Source organism: Papilio xuthus, unplaced genomic scaffold (genome assembly GCF_000836235.2).
Source record: "Papilio xuthus unplaced genomic scaffold, Pxut_1.1 DF827597.1, whole genome shotgun sequence".
NCBI lineage: Eukaryota > Metazoa > Arthropoda > Insecta > Lepidoptera > Papilionidae > Papilio > Papilio xuthus.
The window spans coordinates 3,590,445-3,610,454 of NW_013531052.1; the positions used below are offsets into that span (position 1 = coordinate 3,590,445).

General features: G+C 31.8%; 1 protein-coding gene across 1 annotated transcript; it reads left to right on the plus strand.

Annotated features, from left to right (window-relative positions):
- The first annotated feature begins 2,015 nt into the window (after window positions 1-2,015).
- Window positions 2,016-6,642, plus strand: LOC106118109 (gustatory receptor for sugar taste 64a-like). Its single transcript, XM_013312664.1, has 9 exons — window positions 2,016-2,084; window positions 2,396-2,582; window positions 3,092-3,301; window positions 3,650-3,754; window positions 4,041-4,222; window positions 4,663-4,826; window positions 5,206-5,374; window positions 6,223-6,312; window positions 6,547-6,642. The coding sequence occupies exons 1-9, from the start codon at window positions 2,016-2,018 to the stop codon at window positions 6,640-6,642; spliced, it is 1,272 nt and encodes a 423-aa protein (XP_013168118.1).
- Window positions 6,643-20,010: the final 13,368 nt, after the last annotated feature.

Below are 20,010 nucleotides of genomic sequence, written 5' to 3' on the forward strand. Positions count from 1 at the left end.
CGCACTGGGCCAGTATGGCTGACTATGGCCTAATCACCCTTAACTTAGGGTAGGCTACGAGCGCCTCGGTGGGGACATATAGTGAGCTGATGGTGATGAATAAGTAAACATATAAAAAAAAGGTCGATGGGATCTTTTAAAAACATATTTAAACTTTTGGTATTAGTTAAAATACAAAATAATTGAGATTGCATAGACCTTAAAGTAAGTTTTCAACTTTGTATATTTTTAAGACACGGTCGTTTCGATAACTTTGCAAGTAACACTCGAATGTCTAGACATGCCATTAGTTGAAAGCTTTAAGTTGTAAAATATGCACAGTAAAATTACGATATAAATTGCATTTTAAAATTAACAGTGCGATGATGAGTAATCATTTTGATTAGTTTTTATTGTTCAATTGAAAAAATGTATAGATTGAATGTGCATTGAAATTAACAAATGGCGATGACTATAAATGAAAATATATTCGACATAAATCAAATGTGAGCTTATTTTTTAAAAATTTGATTTTTAATATGATTTCTCTTTCTTTTTGATTAATTTGAATAATTTAAAACGGTTTAGCCGACATCGTGGTGGTTACTAAACTTTTCCAAATTTAAGCAAAGTCGTTTTCTCGAGAAACCATTTCACTTTGGTAATTACGAAGCGGAATTATACTTTGGTCAAAATTAAGAAAGAAATTCCCTTTTATCTCTAGATGACGGTAATTGGCGAGAGACCAGAATTTTAATGAAAATTTGTAAGGAAACTAATCGTATGATCTTACTCTTAAATAATAATAAATCAACCAATTATATTTTACAATTTTTTTTATTACTTTTGATTTAAAAAATGTTTTTTTTTTTGCTTTTTGCCAATATTTTACTAAAATTATTAGTATTACTATTTGTAATGTGATTCACTTAATGTATCTTGGGTCTACTTTGGATGAGGGCAACACAGGACCAGGTCATCGTGGCGATTTGGACCTACGCTCTGCAGTGGGCGACATGTGGCTGACATGATGACATTTAACTTTAAAATCATGCTATCTCCATGCTCCAATGTTCAAAGATCGATGTTCAAACAAGTTCTGTGATGTTCTCAAATCAAAGAGATCTTCTGTATTGTTTCACAAATATTGAATGCTAAAAGGAACAAGAACATGTATGCTTTTCGCTATTCTCTTTTCGAAACACTTTCAAATATTAAATATATATTTGAACTTTTTAATTTTTTTTATTATATTTTTTTAAGGCTTTAACTTTACCATCTATTATGTTTTCAATCGGCATGGATAATATCACTAAACAATTTAAAATCATAATTCGAAGTTTAAATTTAATTTTTTTCCGATAATAATTCTTTAATATATTTTTAGCACTTTTAAAGATTTTTACACAAATACGATGAATACGATATACAGTTCTAAATTGATCAAGTGAAAATCAAACTTATATTGAGTTTTTTGTGTAAATGTTTGAATCGCGTGCTTTAAGCGGCTCACAATAGACCAGCATAACTTGACATCTTAATCTAACGTGTGTACGATTTATTACTTTACGAAGTTTTAGGCAATTCCTACAAAAACGTTTGGAATTGTGTGAAGAACACATAAAAGACTTAAGACTTATTAATTTTATTATTTATAAATTAACTCATCAACGAGCAGATTTATTACCTTTTGGAAAATAAACTATGATTAATAAATAAAAATAAACACAAAAAGACTGCGTTTATAGTAACATTATTAATGCAGGAAATTCTAGCTTTTTCTTTTAAAAATATGTTATTATAACATGGGAATATTTTGTTGTTTGTAATGGAAAGAGATCAGCTTAAGCTGGAAGTTTGAAAGTCAATAAATATCAGTGTATAATTATCAATTTCCTACATGTTAGGAACGATTAAATACTATAAATTGAAAAGACTGAAATAATGTTTTTACTCTGCAAATCACTTGCAACTAAACTACCATAAATCAAACGAACTGTAGCTTGTTAGTTGAGTTTTTGTAATAACGTTAAATTATGCCTAAAACAATTAAGAAAGTAAATTTTAGAAATGACGACGTCTTTCACATACAACAACCTCGTGATGTAAGTATATTTATTCATCATCAGCTCACTATATGCCCCCACTAAGGGTTCGGAGACGCCGCTAAGTCAAGGGCGACTAGGTCATAGACAACCACGCTACGTTTTATCGCGATGTTTTCCTTTATCGTAAGAACGTCTGATAAATGTACATATGTTTACATACGAAAAACATATTAATACACGGCGGGATTCGAACCCAGGACCTGCAGATTAAAAGTCAAGTGCTTAACTCCTGAGCCATCGACGCTTTATTTATTATTAGTCATAGTATAGTATCCTATTCTAACCCGATCAATTTTTTTTTTATCAAGGAGTTCTTAACAATAATGCAGCAGATATTTCGCTGCGCGCGATTTTTTGGGATCACAGGCTCCTGTAATTATTACTGGAAGCTATGGGGTGTTGTACTACTACTTTGTCTAACTGTAGTCGAGATTGGCTCCATATGGAAAGTAGTAAAAGCACTCGCAGGCTGGGCGGTTAGCACAACAGGACATAGTAAGTACTGATACAGTCTTTCAGTTCTATCGTTCCGTTATAGTTTTTTTTTGTTTTTTTTTTATAAGAAAGGGGGTAAACGAGCGGCGGAAACACACATGGACATCCACAATACCAGAATTTTAGTTTTAGTCACTTACGTACATTGATTGTGATTGATTACTTTGAAATTAATATAAAGAATAATCTATCGTCGTCAGCCCGCATATTTACCCCTTAGAGGTTTTAGCGACGATAAGGCTTAGAGTAATGCTGTCCGAGATTGGATTGATTGTGTACACACACACACGCACACACACACGTGGTAATCTTTTCAATATATTGACATGTGCAGTTTCACGTAAGAATGTTGAATTTAAACATTGAAAAATACATTGGTACATCACGTGATTGGAACCCAAACTTCTATTTTACTCTAGTATAGTCAAGTGAACCCTCCGCTACCTATATTGAGTCACTAATTGCTTAAATATTTGAGTTAATGTTAAACAATCGATTATTTTGTAAAGGAAGCGTGACAGCGCGGTTGGCGGGTGCAACACTCTACGCTAATGCTGTTCTATCGCTGATATTGACTTGGAGAATATCAAGTTCTTGGGAAAAGATATCGGATTACTGGATAATAATAGAACATTCTATAACAAATCGGATACCAAGAGATGAATACTTAGAGAAGAAGATGATTGCAGTACAAATGTTTTTTATCATTTGTGGTTTAGGTAAGAAATATTTTTAAAATTACGGCACGCAATAAACCCAACTGCATGTTCAATATAACATTACAGGAAAGAATTCGAACCAAATAAAATTCGACTCTACGACACGCCAAAATCATCAATTAAGTTACAAGAAAACATGCAAACGTGCCTGAGAGACCTATTACAAATCTGTTACCAGAAATAATAAGCGAAAGTTATCGTGAATAACAGTGGGTTTCAGATATCAAAACCTCGGTATGAAACATATCGTCATCCATGTTTATCTTTGACAAAACAGATATAACATTATACTTTAAATGGGGATTTTAGTCTTAGAAACCCAACATAAGTGATGTATGTTTATTACAGCTGAACACACTATGAGTGTGCTAGCAGTCATTGGATTGGATTGTCCACCTTCACATTTGCTGAAGAGATACATTCTAGTGTCTCATGGATTTTTATTACAGCCAAGTTAGTATACGTTGGTTATCATTGAAAAAATAGATACTAAACATAACGATATCTCTGTTTATTTAAAAATTAATAGGGTGACTTAGTACAGACTGACTACAGTGGAAACTTACTGTGTAATTCGTATTTTAATTCTAAAATTGAATAAACATTACGGACACATATTTTAGACGTACAAGATAAAGTACAATAAGAAGCAGAACTAGTAACCGCTTCGTTCAATTTGTTTACCATACTTATTTGCTTTTAATTCGACGTTCATATAAGTAAAACTTTTGTTTTGCAGCTGATTATTCAATTTCAGTTGCAATATTATTAATTGTTTTAAGTACAGTCGCGACTATTTTGTGGAACTTTCAAGATCTACTACTAGTTCTTATAACTTTGGGATTAGCATCGAGATATCGTAGAATAAATTCTTATGTTGCAAGTTATTGTGCTAAGAATAAGAAGGAAGCAGTCTCTAAGGTATTGAAAATTTTATCATCACTTATTAAAAAAATGCCTGCTTTTGTCATTTGTAATTTCATCATCATCATCAGCTCACTATGGTTGGTTGATAGGCTCCGAGCTCCTCGGTCCCCAATCCTATCCTAAGTTAAGGGTGATGATTTGTAATTTGCACCAAAAAAAATCGATATTTCAGGACGATTCCTGGAATCCCAAAAATTGTTTACACCGAGAGCTGTAGTCTACCTTAAATTAGGTGTGATTGCAATTGTGTCAATTACGCCTAGTGCGGAATGAATGACTTTAATATATCACAAATTACTTTTAAAATTTTTGCAGTCATGAAATTATAGTCCAAAACATGTTGAATATTACTGTGATTAAAAATATTTATAACTATTACAATCTGTCGATTTTGTTTTCCCCTATCCAGGAATTTTTAAAAAGTTAAATTTCAGAATGCAGATACAGTTGAAATATTTACGTGGCGTAAAATCAGAGAGGCGTATGTAAAACAAGCGACGCTCGTAAGGAAAGTGAACGACAAAATCGGAACTCTCATACTTCTATCAAACTCTTGTAATTTTTATTTTACATGTTTGCAGTTGTTTTTAGGGATCAGGTAAGTTATTAAAATACTGGTATTCGCACGCGACTCCTTTTGCGCGGAATTAAAAAAATAACTTAATAAGTTGCCCATGTGTTTTTTCAGACTATGTTCTACATCTATGCCTTTTATCAAAATCCGTAGAGCCGGTCTGCAGATACCTTTTAAGAAACATCTATCTTTCCATCCAACCATACATACATGCATACATACAAACATTCGCATTAATAATATTAGTAAGATAAGCGTTCTAAAACAAACTTAATTTTCTAAGATCGTGAAATTTACTTTTCTCCTAAAACTTGTCGTACACTAGCAAGATTTTTAGGACGCCAAAAAAATAGAAAATGTTATATAATTAAGATATTGGTACTAAATGAAAGTATTTTTTTAGTCAGGGAATGACGGATACTGCCTTAACACAAATGTACTACTTATCATCGTTTATTTGGCTGTGTCTTCGGACCACGCTGGTGGTACTCTCCGCCGCCGATGTTAATGTCAGCTCCAAAGGTGCACTGCCCTATATTTTTGAGTATCCTACAGAAGATTATAATTTAGAGGTAAATAATATAATCCCTAAATAAAATATCAGCCCCTGCATACTTCTCACTTTATATAAGACATGACAGGTTTGGTATTTCAAATCAATTTATCATTTCCGTTTTCACTCCTTTCTTAATAATATCATTATTTAGAAAATCCATCAATTTCTTAAAAAAAAAACATTTAATCATTTCATCATCACAACACAATAAGCAAAAACAGCACAAAAATAATTATAAAGAAATAACACATAAAAACATAACATTAGCAAGAAACAGGAAATATATAACATATTATACAAAGAGTGTTGTTTTTAGGCTCACTCCTACTGATATACCTTCACATTCACGTAAGGATGTGATACAATTCATATTAAACGAACTAGCTGTCGCCCGCGACTCCATCCGCGCGGAATTAAAAATAAATTGATTAGTAGCCTATGTGTTCTTCTAGATATTCCACATCTATGCAAAATTTCAGTGGGATCCATTGAACCTTTCTGGACATAACTTCAAATAAACATCCATCCATCCAAACATTTGCATTTAAAATATTAGTCTGATAGTAATATTATATTTGATTTGGATTGTTTAAGATACACCCAAAATTAGTACATCTATTTCAATATGCGCGTGATATGAAGCGTCAATAGCCTAATGGTTAAGGGTAGGAATTTCCGATCACTAGGTCGGGGGTTCGAATCCCGCCATTCGACTATTGTCGTAAACCATATCCTAGCACAAGATTACAGTTTATTTGGAATGGTTAAAGAAATATTAGTACTTTTACACAAATCTGCTAATATTTTTAAACACAAAAAAAAATATTTTAAAAATATTTTCCATCAAAGAATCTGTGATTGCAGATCGAAAGGCTTCAATATCAATTAAGTAAAGACTACGTTGCTTTAAGCGGAATGGGATTCTTTTTTCTAACCAAATCGCTACTTTTACAGGTAATTTTCTCCTTCTTTAGGCTTTTGATAGAACTGAAATAAGTACATACAAATTACTTCGAGTTTTCCTAAGTTATTATTCAGTTGTATAAAAGTTATAGAAAGAATAAAGAACACAACAAAAGAATGTTACACACATCTTTTTAAATAATTTATTAAAGACTTTACGATTCTCTTTATAGCGTTCATTTGGTTATTTAAAGAATTGCTCAATACATTCTATGGTTATTTCAGATGGCAGGCGCAGTGGTAACATACGAGTTGGTGTTAATACAGTTTGACGACACCGATCACAACTCTACAGACACGATTAATGCTACAATGGTATAAATTAGTTACAAAAGAAATGATATCATTTGAATTTTGTTTACGTTACCAATTATGACAAAACTAGCTGTCGCCCGAGACTCCGTCCGCGCGGAATTAGAAACAAAACTATTGATCGCAGCGTAATGTTATATAACCTAAAGCTTTCTACTATAAATGGACTATCCGACAAAAAATATTTTTTCCAATCGGACCAGTAGTTCCTGAAATTAGCGCGTTTAAACAAAGTCATCCGCTTTATAATATTAGTATAGATTAATCTTATTGTCAGTGAGATATTTTAAAAAAGGTCTTTCCAACGATTTTTTTAACTTTCGAGAGAAATTATTCTAAATATAAAAACTGTAACACTCATTTACACTTCATGTTGTCGGCACCGACTAGTTTCGAGCGGAATAGTCGGTGCCGACTACGAATAAAGTGTAAGATATCTTCGACTAATCCTTGTGGTAAGCTGGAATGTAAAAATTAATAAATACTCCAATACTTAGATGTTGATTATTGTCTTTAATTACCACTGTATTTATCTCACTATTGTTAATACAATCAGGGTAATTAAAAAACTACCAATTAAACTGTTAGCTACAAAAGAAAATTGGATTTATTCCTATGTTTTGTATACTAAAACTAGAATCAAATATTTTATGTTTTACTTAAAATTTTAGTCGGAATTATTGGATATACAATATTTAATTAACCCAATACATGTTCTCAGTATTTGCATGCACGCTGATAGCTTTTACAAAAATCATGGACTTTTAAATGCACATTCGCGTGTCGGAGAGTTGACATTTAATTAAAGTTCTGATTATCTGTAGCCAATTTTAAAATGCGACGTAAAAAAAAACAAAAAAAAACACACCTAGCGACAGAAAAAAAACTTAGATATTAAGAAATATCTGTGGTACTCGATACAGAATAGAAATTATTTTATATTACTCTATTTTTTAATTAGCAAGATTAGATTAAAAGATGCAAATGTCAAAATAAAAATAAAAATGTCAGTATTTTACTTTCAAAACAGCCTAAATTATTGCAGTTTTTAATATTATTCAGCGTCATCTCAATATACCTACCCTACCCTAAGTTAAGGGTGATTAGGCCATAGTCAACCACGCTAAGTGCTAACTTCACACATCTTTGAATTTCTTCTCAGATATGTGTTGGTTGCATCACGATGTTTTCCTTCACTGTAAGGACGTCGGATAAATGTATATATGTAAATCGGAAATCGAAAAACACATTGGTACATGGCGGGATTCGAACCCAGAACCTGCAGATTGCAAGTCAAGTTCTTAAACCCCTGAGCCATCGACGCTCTCTAATATTATTATTTGTTAATGTTATTTACAATTTATTCCGTAGTGCACATCCGGGATAGAATTATTTAAGGGGCGCAAAATGCTGGCAACACACGAAATGTCATTTTACTAATGTCAAATGTCTTACAGATTAAAAATAGGATATAGTTGATAGTACGCAACTTTATCAGTTATTTAATGTAGCGAAAAATGTTGCAAAAGTTATAAAATCTATTTTTTCTAAGTTTCAAAATCATTATGTTACTTAGTTTTTAATGAAAAATAATTACTTAAGTATGAACACTTTCATGTTTCTAGTATAAAGTTGCTTAACTTATTTAGAAGTCTGAAACTAAATTTTCAAGTTAATTAAAACTTTGGCTATTAAAATTGTGACATTTTCAAGTGACATTCTTCCTTTTCGAAAATTAAGCGATCACTTTGAATTGGCGATTGAAGTATCGCTACAGGTCATTAAAACATCTCTCCCGTGATTCAAAACTTTTCCTCTCTTAATTGAATCTTTATTTTCGGCTAATTGACATTTTCATCGTATTCCTTTCCAAGTCTATTTGTGAATATACAAAATTTATACTAAACCAGCTGAACCCGACATGCGACATTACAACTAAATCATTTTGAAGAAATTTGAGAATTTCACAAAAAAAGTGATCCTATAAGGGTTCCGTTTTTTCATCATAAGTCATAGCAAAAGGTTTAATATCATCATCAGCTTACTATATGTCCCCACTGAGGGGCTCGGAGCCTACCCTAAGTTAGGGGTGACTAGGCCATAGTCGACCAAGCTGGCCAAGTGCGGGTTGGTTGACTTCACACATATCTCTGAATTTCTTCTCAGATATGTGCAGGATATGTCACGATGTTTTCCTTCACCGTAATAACGTCGGATAAATGTACATATGTAAATCGGAAATCGAAAAACACATTGGTACATGGTGGGATTCGAATCCAGGACCTGCAGATTGCAAGTCAAGTGCTTGACTCCTGAGCCATCGACGCTCTATCTTAAAGTACACATAATGTGGTATAATTTGAGAGGAGTCAATGAACTGAAATATTCCTCACCAAATTTAATATACAAATTGCAGATTATATTGCACATTAAAATATTGCTTGGTAAGGGATCAGGTGCCTTTATCGTTCCCAGATGCTGCGTACTGTTTTATTATAAGACATATTAAAGTTACTATTTGAATATACAAAACGACATAGTTTTGTTTTAATGAGGGTTCCGTGTTTTTCCTATGTGGTACGGAACCCTAAAATGAATTTATAGTTATATCATAAGTTGGGTTATTTTATTACATACATGTAGACTACGACTTTAGAGAAATTTCTAGCATACTTAAATAAAAAATATTCATTTTACATGCGAGTAATTTTGCGAGACAAAGACTAGAATATTTGTAGCCCGCCATAAATGCAGTGTGAGTTGTGCGCTGTCAAGCAGAATAATTACCAAAACTGCAGCGTTTGTTAGATGTTAAAATGAACTGGCATATGATGTAAAAGTAGTTTTTTATTTAGTCATTTCTTTATTTGAGACATTTAGATGAACTTTGCTTGCATTTATAAATTAACTAGCTACATACGTTTTATTGTTTAGGATTTTCGTAATTCATATGGATAACTTCATACAAGTAACGGTCTGAAATAACATTTAAAAAGGTTGATAGAACAGAAATAAACAAAAGAGAAACGGAAAAAAAGAGAACTTATTATTTTCCCCAGTGGTAGAGCCCGCTTTAACATCTTCGCACGAATTGGCCCGGCTCGCCTGGTGAAATACCACGACCACACAGAAGACAGGCGCCAAGTGGAAGCAATTCCGCGTTTCGTCTGTAGAGTGTGCGTCCCGAAGGCCTAATTTAGTCCTCTTTCCCTTCCCACCCTTTTTCTTAAAAGGAAAGAATGGAAAGTGGAATTGGACTTTCCGGATGAGAGGATCCATGGAAAGGGAAAATATTTTCTTTCTGTGCATCCTCTCCTCCGTCGATTAAAGGTAGGCAAACGCATATGCAATTGCGTATGTCAATGGTCACTTCGCTATTTCAGCGATTGTGTCCGCTCCGCATCAGGTGGCCGCTTGCTCGTTTGACACTTTATGATATAAAAAAATAATAATTTGCAAAATACTAGGTTAATTTCTTAATGAATCATCTTCTGCTGTGCTTTACAAAATCCATGACATAGAAACAAATTACATACGTGTTAGTATTTATATTAAAATATGATCGTTTTGCAAATTGAAACAACTAACATAAAGTAAGATATCATTTGGCTATAGCCCAGTTGTCTCAAGCTCCTAACTATTATAGTTCATGCCAAATCGCAAAGTTTTTCGTTTTAAAACTTAAACAAGCAATTCGTTTTAGAATTATCTCATGGACGGCCATATATTTTTATGTTTTAGAAATAATAACGTACGCCAGGTTATTTTAATAATCAATATTTAATTTTTTATTTCGATATTAAATATTTTTTTCTTTCAACCTTTTGAACTTATTTTTCGACGAGTTCGAACTTCGACGATAACTTAGGGTTCCAATGTTCCTGCTCATCGCGACATCTGTTGATAATCATTTTACGGTAACCTAGAAAAACCTTTTTATTCTATGGAAGTGTATTTAATTTAAAATATATGAAAATTATAATTCCGGGATATTTTCCTTATTATCTGTACAAAGGTGATTATAATAAAACTGTCACATTTTCAAATATAAACACGCGAGATAACCCTTTTGTAAATATTATTTTAAGTGATGACACGTTTTTACACTTACAAAGGTCGTGTTTTCATGTATTTTACTTTGTAACATGACCATTAAACTAGAAGAGTTAAAAAACTCATTATGTACATTCAGAATTAAGTAATAATTTGTTTCTCTAGTTAGCTCTATAATAATTATATACTTATTTGTTATATACTATATAATTAAAATAAAAAAATCTAAAGTGAACTATGTTTTATTTTACTTTTAATGGCACTAATAGTGGGTTTTTGAGTCCAAAAATTAAATATATCGTTATCTCTGTTTTACCAATGATAATGACAGGAATGATAAGTTTTAGACAGAGATTAAGATCTCTGAAACCAACAGTTAATATTTACACAGCACAAAACTGTAAATGTTTTAAATTAATAATTTAAAAAAATAATCTCATGTTAATGCACAATGTCTTGAGAACATAGTTTCTAGTTTTCTACTCTGTAGTTTTCTTGATTTGAAGCCGTATGTGTCGTGACCTTTAGTTGACGTCCACTCGACAAATAAACACATATTAGGAGATATGCTACTCGTATTAAAAGGTCAATACAATTCTTTCAATTAATCTGAAAAAGAATTTCTTTAGATTTAAACTCTTAATAAATAGTAATAATGATTTTTTTAATTTGAATTTTGCGTCTCGGAAGTGTAAGTTTAGTTCTCTTTCCCTTTTTTTGTGACTGAGTAGTCACTGTTTGCCTTGAAGAGGCATTTACAGCTTCACCTGGCTTGATGTGGCCGAGCGCAGATGGCGCTTAGCCTGAGCCTCGTTTAACCTCTTTCCCTTTCCACTTATTTTCTTATAAAGAAAGGATGGCAAGTGGAATTGGATTTTGCGGATGAGGAGATGCCTGGGAAGGGATAGTATTCTCTTTCTGTGCATACACCTATGGGCAATGGTCGCGGTATCAGCGATTTTAGGTGGCAACATGTTCAAAAAATGTGCATGCTAGAAATCACATATACAATGTGAGTATAAAACTATTTAGTTAACAATTCAGTAAATTACAGGTTTCATATAGATGATCGCGGACGAAAGCGAAAGCGTGACCGTGGCCCCGTCCCGATGCGTTGGAGGAACAGAGAGGTTTGGTGGGTATGCCTCCGCTATGGAGGAGAATCCCACATAACTACCGCGTATGCATAAAGCATTCCTCTCTGGATTTTTTTTTATAAAATAAGGTGGCAAACGAGCGAGAGGCCACCTGAAATCGCTGAAATAGCGAAGTGAAAGAGTGAAGTGAGCATATGCGTTGCCTATCTTTAATCGACGGAGGAGAGGATGCACAGAGAGAAAATATTTTCCCTTCCCATGCATCCTCTCATCCGGAAAGTCCACTTCCACTTCCCATCCTCCCCTTATAAGCAAAAGGGTGGGAAGGAAAGAGGACTAAATTGGGCTTCCGGGACACACACTCATCAGACGAAACGCGGAATTGCTTCCACTTCAGGCCTGTCTTGTTTGATATAGATATGGTTATATTTTATTTATTAATCACGACAATAATTGATTAACAAAGTGAACTGTCATTAATTTGTTTGTTAAGCCAATTAATAATTTGAAGTCGTTAAAACTTTATCGTCCGAAAATAATTTCTGTCTATCTGATATTTATGTCACGAAACTGTTATCGTTTATAAGATTAATTATATTTTTACGTTTATCAGTATTATTGGACAATTTTATATCTTTAAATGAGGAATTCTTGTATATATATATATATAAACTTAATTTATAATAAAATGTGCGTTATATTAAGTAAGAAAAGTTATATAATCTATCCATAAATTGTTACATTCCCTTCTTAAAAAACGGAATAGGCACATCCATAATCACAATCATTAGGGATGCCAATCAAAGTCTTATCCACAATGCGTAAAAAATCGTGAGATTTCTCTCTTTTAATAGAACAATAGTAAGCAAAAATGTATAGCAGTGGACGAATCCAGGCTTACAATGAGGATGATGATGAAGCAAAATAAGACCGTTTAAAAAAAGAACTGTATCTAGGGAGCCTTATTTTCTGGTAGCGATATAAGATTTTTGTTGGTATAAGATAATCATTAAGGATTTATTCCTTAACTAGCTATCTCCCATGACTCCGTCCGTGCTGTATAAAAAAAATAGTTGGAAGTCTAAGTGTTCTTCCAAGCTATGTTCTACGTTTATGCCAAATTTCAAGATCTATACAGCTTTTCTCGATATACCTTTAAACAAACATCCATCCAAACATTTGTATTTATAATATTATAAAGATTTTTGATCATAATAAAATTCTGTGATAAGAAGTCATAAATGTTTGAAAAAGAAGCAATTTTTTTTCTATTTTGGGATCTTTAATCTGCAATCGGTGTTTCAAATAATCCAGTAAAACTAAAAAATGTCCACTTGACAAAGTTTCACTTCATTAAATCAGCGATAGAAATCAAAGAGAATCATAAAATTGAAACATAAGCGAATATTATAAAATTTTCGATATTCCTTTTTATGTCTTTAATAAAGACCACTATTTTTATAAACGCAAAAATGGATGGAACTATTATATTAAACTAGCTATCGCTCGCGACTCCGTTCACACGAAATTAAAAAGAAAACTAGGCTGTGTTCTTCCAGACTATGGTTTACATTTAAGCCAAATTTCAGCGAGATCCGTTGAGCTGATCCGGAGATACCTTGAAACAAACATTAATCCATCTAAACATTCGCATTTATAATATTAGTAAGATAAATCGTAGCTTTCATTAGTATTAAAAATACACAAACAAAGATATGAAAATACGAGCATACAAATTGAATTAACTATAGAAAATTTTTACAAAATATTCCTTCTTATTATAACGGTTGTTGGTTTTATTCCAACACATTAAAATCGCTCTATACCAAAACCAATTAATTTTTTCAAAGATCTTACCAGAAATGTTTTACGTAGTTGTTTTATTCTTAAGAATGGCATAAAAATATCCAACAAATTTTGAAACATCTATTCTATATAGTTTTTTTGTATAATTTTTCAGAAAGAATCTTATCATCATCAACCTGCCCTTATCCCTATCGAGGGTCGGCACAGTATGTACTACTCCTCCATACATCTCTATCAGCCTTCATATCCGAGTCTACCCCCTTCTTGCGCATATCCTCTTTCACACAGTCATTCCATACTTTTTTTGGTCTTCCCCTACCCTTGTAGCCATCCACATTCAATCTGATTACTTTTTTGCTTATATCATCATCATCCCGTTCAGAAAGAATCTTTTGTTAAAGAGAATAACATAATGGATAAAATGTTTTCATATTCATACTAAAGAATATTTTCTTCGGAACCTATTTCCAGTATGGGTGTTATCCTTGAGCTTTATCTACGGTATAATCAATTTATTATTTACGAGAGGCGTGTGATCTAATTCTGTTATCGCTCGCTTTGTAAGAAAAACGTAAAACAGATATAAGCTTCCGATGTTAAGTTTTGTATACAAAAACCTCGGGAATTAAATGCTCGTGAACACTGTGTTAAAATGAAGGTAGCCTTCTACTAGTAGGAAGTAGGGGGATCTCAAAAGGATATTCCTGTAGGTAAAAAGGGGTTTATGGGAGACTCGTCCATTAAATCACCTTTACTCGCAATTGAAATTTAAAAAAAAAAATTAAACACCCTATATCATGTTTATGATTTCTTTGATCTGTCATTTGATATATGGTGTGCCATTTATTCGGAGTGAAGGCAAATGAGTACAGTGAAGGTTTATACGTTCGACAAACTGCCTGCGATCGCAATAAATCGTAAATATTCGACTGCCGAACAAATCATAAATATTCGATTCGAATATTTATCAAACTCTGACAAAAACAACTCAATACAAATTTAAACGAAGTATATACGAACTTAAATAGACAATTTGGTTGATGGTTTGAGAGTTAAAATGTGAAAAACGATCTTTTAATAAACTTTGATTTAAACTGATATATAAACACGGCTAAACACTCACGTATATACGTCCGGTGGCGGCACCGACTAGTGAGCGACGGGCCGCGTCCGCGAAATAATACCAGTGCCACTCATCCTGATGAAGGGCCCCCGATGGGCTCGAAACTAGTCGGTGCCGCCACCGGACGTATATACGTGAGTGTTTAGCCGTGTTTATATATCAGTTTAGTATAATGTCTCACGAAAGTTTGAATTATTTAACTTTGATTTAATTATTTAAGATTAATCAATAAACTATAATACAAACTAACAAAGTTGTTTTCCAATTTCAAGTTTTCTTTTTGGCCATTTAACTAAAAAATAATAATCTTTATTGACAAAATTAATTATATCATATTCTTACGAACAAATAATATTATTTGTAATATTTATTTGTCTGAATAGGAATTATAATTTTACGGTAAAGTTGTCAGAAAGTTGTTAGAAATTCTCATGAAATGATTAACGCGTTTAAGGCAATTCTTAGAAGATTTACGTGAGAGTAGGATTTGAATTTACATTTTATTGTTACAACGTCCTGTCAAAATAAATTAGACTCATATTTTAGATAACTTAAAAAATCGTTAAAACACGTGAATAATTTGGCTTACACTCTAAGAATAATATTAAGGGTAATTATTTAATTTGAAAGATTAATTGAGGAAAATTGTATTTAAAAAAATATCCTAATTACTTTGGAATTAAAATTGAATTGTTTCAAAATTCTAATTATAAATTCGGAAGTTTAAATGGATGGATGGATGGATATTTCTTAGAACGTATTTCCGGAACAGCTCTACTAATTTTGATGAAATTTGACATAAATGTAAAACATAGTCTGGAAGAATACATAGGTTATTTATTAAGTTTTTTTATACGAATGGAGTCGCGGGCTACAGCTAGTTAATAATATAAATTAGATTTAACTTCAATACCACAACTCTAAACATAAAGTCGAACATCGCAACAAAATTACCGTCCACCTACACGTTCACAAATTAAACACAAATGAAGCTACAAAGTTTTTAATTATCTTGATCCTGTAATTAGTTAACAAAATACGTGATACATTTGTACTATCAATATTTAAATGTTCATTTGTTTTAGGCAATATTTAAATTACTTTTAAGGCTAACTTGCAGTTTTAAATTTAAATACACACTTTAACTTTATTAAAATAGTAGCTGTCGCCCGTAACTCCGTTCGCGCGGAATTAAACAATACATAGGCTGTATTCTTCCAGACTATGTTCTATATGTATGCCAAATTTCATCCGTTTGGAGATACCTTCAAACAAATATCCATCCAACCATCTAAACATTTGCATTTATAATATTAGTAAGATTGTAATTCACATTTCACATAGTATAAATCCATTTCCATGATATAAAAAACGAAAATTAAAAGTAAGTTTTCGTTATACTTATTTCCCTAATGGCGACCTCTTGGTCTTGACAGCAAAAGTGGGCTTTTATTTCAGAGTTTAGATTAACAATCGTAGCATTTTCAATTATTTAATTCATTATGTAATAATTAGAAGATGTAAAAAAATAAAGTGATTATTGTTTTACTAAAAAAAAACAAACACAGTTTAGTTAAATACGTGTTTTAACCCTTCCATCGCCGGTAATTCAAAATAATTATAAAAGAAGGTGTTTTGCCTTTAATTACGTATCAACATAAAGTACAAGTATTTCGTTATTTGCTTGTCAAGATTTTATTTAAGAAGCCTATGGATGCATATTTCTAGTAATGTGTAATATCAGCACTAAAAGGGTTGACATATATTTAAGCTAAAACATAATTGATACAGTATGTAAGTTTATTATGGTTAAGTTGTAAAATTTAAAATAGCTGAAAATAAGTTTGTTTCTGTACAAAACACAAACAACAAAGGCAGGCAACGCATCTGCGGTTCCTCTGGTATTGCTGATGTCCATGGGCGTCATTTAACACCTCGGTGTTCCCACTGCTCGTTTGCCCCCTTCAGTTATAAAAAAACCTTACTCCCAGAGAGACGTAAATTGACAGTTGACGGATTAGTTAGTTTTTTATCATTGTCACCTGATTGATGAATCATCACAACAAAAAGCTTTTTTAGAATCTCTAAAATGATCTCTTTTTTTATTTTTCATTTCATTCGTGTTTTTTCAACAATCTAGGTGTGTGAAATAAATAAAACACGTTATAAAAGTCGATTACATTTATTATTTTATAAATGAGATTTTTTATTATATATTTCACAATAACTTGTCTAGACATACTACATCTAACTAAAAACGTAAAAAGTATTATAAAATGCTAGTAGAATCTAGAGTTATCATAATATAACACTTTATGTAGCTTACAATTATTATAAGTTTGTTTTATAACATAGCTAATAGTTACCCGCGACTTCGTCCGCACGGAATTAATAAATCTAGTATTCAATGTAGCCTCTGTCACCAGGAAATAGCGTAGCTTGCCAATAGTGAAAGAATTTTTCAAATCGATTCAGTAATTTCGGAGCCTATTCAATGCAAAGAAACAATTTAATATTTCCTCCTTTTAATCTTATGTATATATAAATTTCTAATATCACAATGTTAGTTATCATACTCTTCAGAAACGGCTTGACTGATTTTTTATAAATTTATATACGCATTCAGTATGTTGAAGAAGTTGCGGGCGAGTTAGTATTAGAATAGTTAGCAGTCCGCCCTAGCTTTGGTCAGTGAGGTAAACAAATGAAAAAATAAAAGCTTTGTGGAGTGGAGGTCTAAGAAGATTGAAAATATTATCACCAAATTAAAAAAATCTTATATGTAAATTAATACAATACTTAATCATAGAAGGAGAATGAAATGTGTAGACTAATTGTTACATTTCATGAAATATTTTAATATAAAAACAATAAAACATCTCCACAGTTAGTTTTTTCGTTTATATAGCATTCATTCTAAATTGAAGGACATTTCAAAATTTAACATTCTTGTCATGCCTCACGTACAATTTCCTTTTGGTCTCTAAACAAGCGACAAGCTGATATGCACGTGTTCAGGAAATATAAGTTGGAAAGCGTTACACCTTTTTACTATTGATCACATTTAGCGAAGAAAAACATTAAAAGCTACATCAAAAACACGTATTCCTAAAGAGAGATATAAAATTATTAATTTAAAATGATGAATGTGAAAGCTGTGTGTAAAAAAATAGTCTATTTATCCTATACTTCACTTCTATAGGAAAAACAGACTATATTTTGTATTTTTTTATATTATAAGGTGGCAAAGGGGCGAGCGGCCACCTGAAATCGCTGAAATAGCGAAGTGACCGTTGCCCATAGACATACGCAATTGCATATGCGTTGCCTACCATTAATCGATGGAGGAGAGGATGCACAGAAAGAACATATCTTCCCTTCCCATGCCTCCTCTCGTCCGGAAAGTCCACTTTCACTTCCCATCCTTTCCTTATAAAAAAAGGGTGGGAAGGGAAAGAGGACTAAATAAAGCCTCCGGGACGCACACTCATCAGACGAAACGTGGAATTGCTTCCACTTCACTATATATAATATATATATATATATATATATATATATATATATATAGATTATAATTTTAATAACAAAAGAATGTGCAATAACTAGTGTTGTTATGACCTTGATTTAGCATTAGAAAAATCTTTATTATAAAACCTGTTCAAATCTTTTAAGATCTGGAAACATAGTTTACATTGCGTCAGTGTATTCAAGCGATGAAATACAAAACATTTCTTTGTAACATCTATTTAATAGCGTTATAAAAAGGGCAGCTGTGTCTCTAATTACACATTAATTTTGCGTAATGAGCCAACTTTTTACAATACCAGCTTGCGACAAAGAATAAAAATAATTATTCTTATAGGGAACCCTTGTTAAAAAGATTAATATTTTAAGGGTACAAGTGAACTGATATGATAGGAATATATATAATATTTGTGCTTAAATGCACACAAAACAAATAGTTTTTTTATAGTCATTCATTTTATTAATATCATCTTTGATAAAGTAGAGATAAAATATTTGTTTTATACGGGGATTTTGATCTCAGAAACAAACTATAAATCCAAATAACTAACATATCTAGAGAATCTCCCTATATAAAGTGGCCAAGAAAATGTTTTAGTAATTTATAATTTTTATTATCTCGGTCGTCTTTTCAATATATTTAATTGTTGTCGCCTGTGACTCCGATCAAGCGGAATTTAAAAAAAATCCTAATAAAGCCTATGTGTTCTTTCAGACTATGTTCTACATCTGTACCAAATTTCATAAAGATCCGTTGAGCCGTTCCGGAGATGCCTTCAAACAAATATCTATCCATCCATCTTATAATAACTTTCGCATTTATAATATTAGTACGATACTAAGATTAGTAAGAAATAAGATAACAATCCATGTTGTGTTAGTAAGTAAAAAAAAATATCTTTAAGTTAAGTTAAAGTTATATTTAACAAAGTTAAAATCTTGTTAGAATATATTACGATACAATTAAGTTAATGTTTCTATCACTAAGATAAATTAATTTAAATGTACCCATCAGTGTAAAAGTTTGAAATGAAACTGTGTGATGTTGCGCGGCTAGTTTGGACGTTTATTCTCATAAATACCCTTTGCTAAAAGCCGAGTTTCCGCACCAGTAACTCATATTCAAAGCATTTACTTTACACTAGTTAAATGTTTCAAACAACTTTACACAAGTTTTGCAGTTTCAATGTTACGATTATATTAAATGTAAGCGTTCACTTTTAGTTGTTTCATGATTGAAATTTTATTTAATCTTAAACAGCAGTTTAGTTACGCTATTTGCAGAATTAAAAGTTAAACTGATCATACTGATATTATTAATGTCAATGTTTGGATGGATGGATGTATAGATGGATGTTTGTTACATGCATGTATAGATCTCACTGAAATTTGACTTATATGTATAAAATAGTTTGGAAGTACTGGCCGGTAATTAAGCTATTTTTAACCCCGCGAGGACGGAGTCGCGGGCGACAACTAGTAATGTTTTAATTTCACGACATTTATTATATTCATTATGACTCTAGATATTGCTTGGTATTAAAAAACGCAAGTATTCTATGTGTTCTTCCAGATTATGTTCTGCATCAAAGCCAAATTTCAGTCAGATCCATGCATCCGTTCTGGATATAACTTCTAACAAACATTCATTCCATCACATTCGTATTTATAATATTAGTAAGATTCGTTATAAAGAATAATAATTATTAAAATATTTTAGACGACAAATAACTTAATATTTTTCAAAAAATACTTATGTATTCTTTCGTAGAT

Bases quoted from the DNA above. Each gene is read 5' to 3' on its own strand.
- LOC106118109 (XM_013312664.1), top strand. From the start codon at position 2,016: ATGCCTAAAACAATTAAGAAAGTAAATTTTAGAAATGACGACGTCTTT. The intron at 2,085-2,395 runs GTAAGTATATTT...TTTTTTATCAAG, and splicing joins ACATACAACAACCTCGTGAT to GAGTTCTTAACAATAATGCA. The intron at 3,755-4,040 runs GTTAGTATACGT...TTTGTTTTGCAG, and splicing joins TGGATTTTTATTACAGCCAA to CTGATTATTCAATTTCAGTT.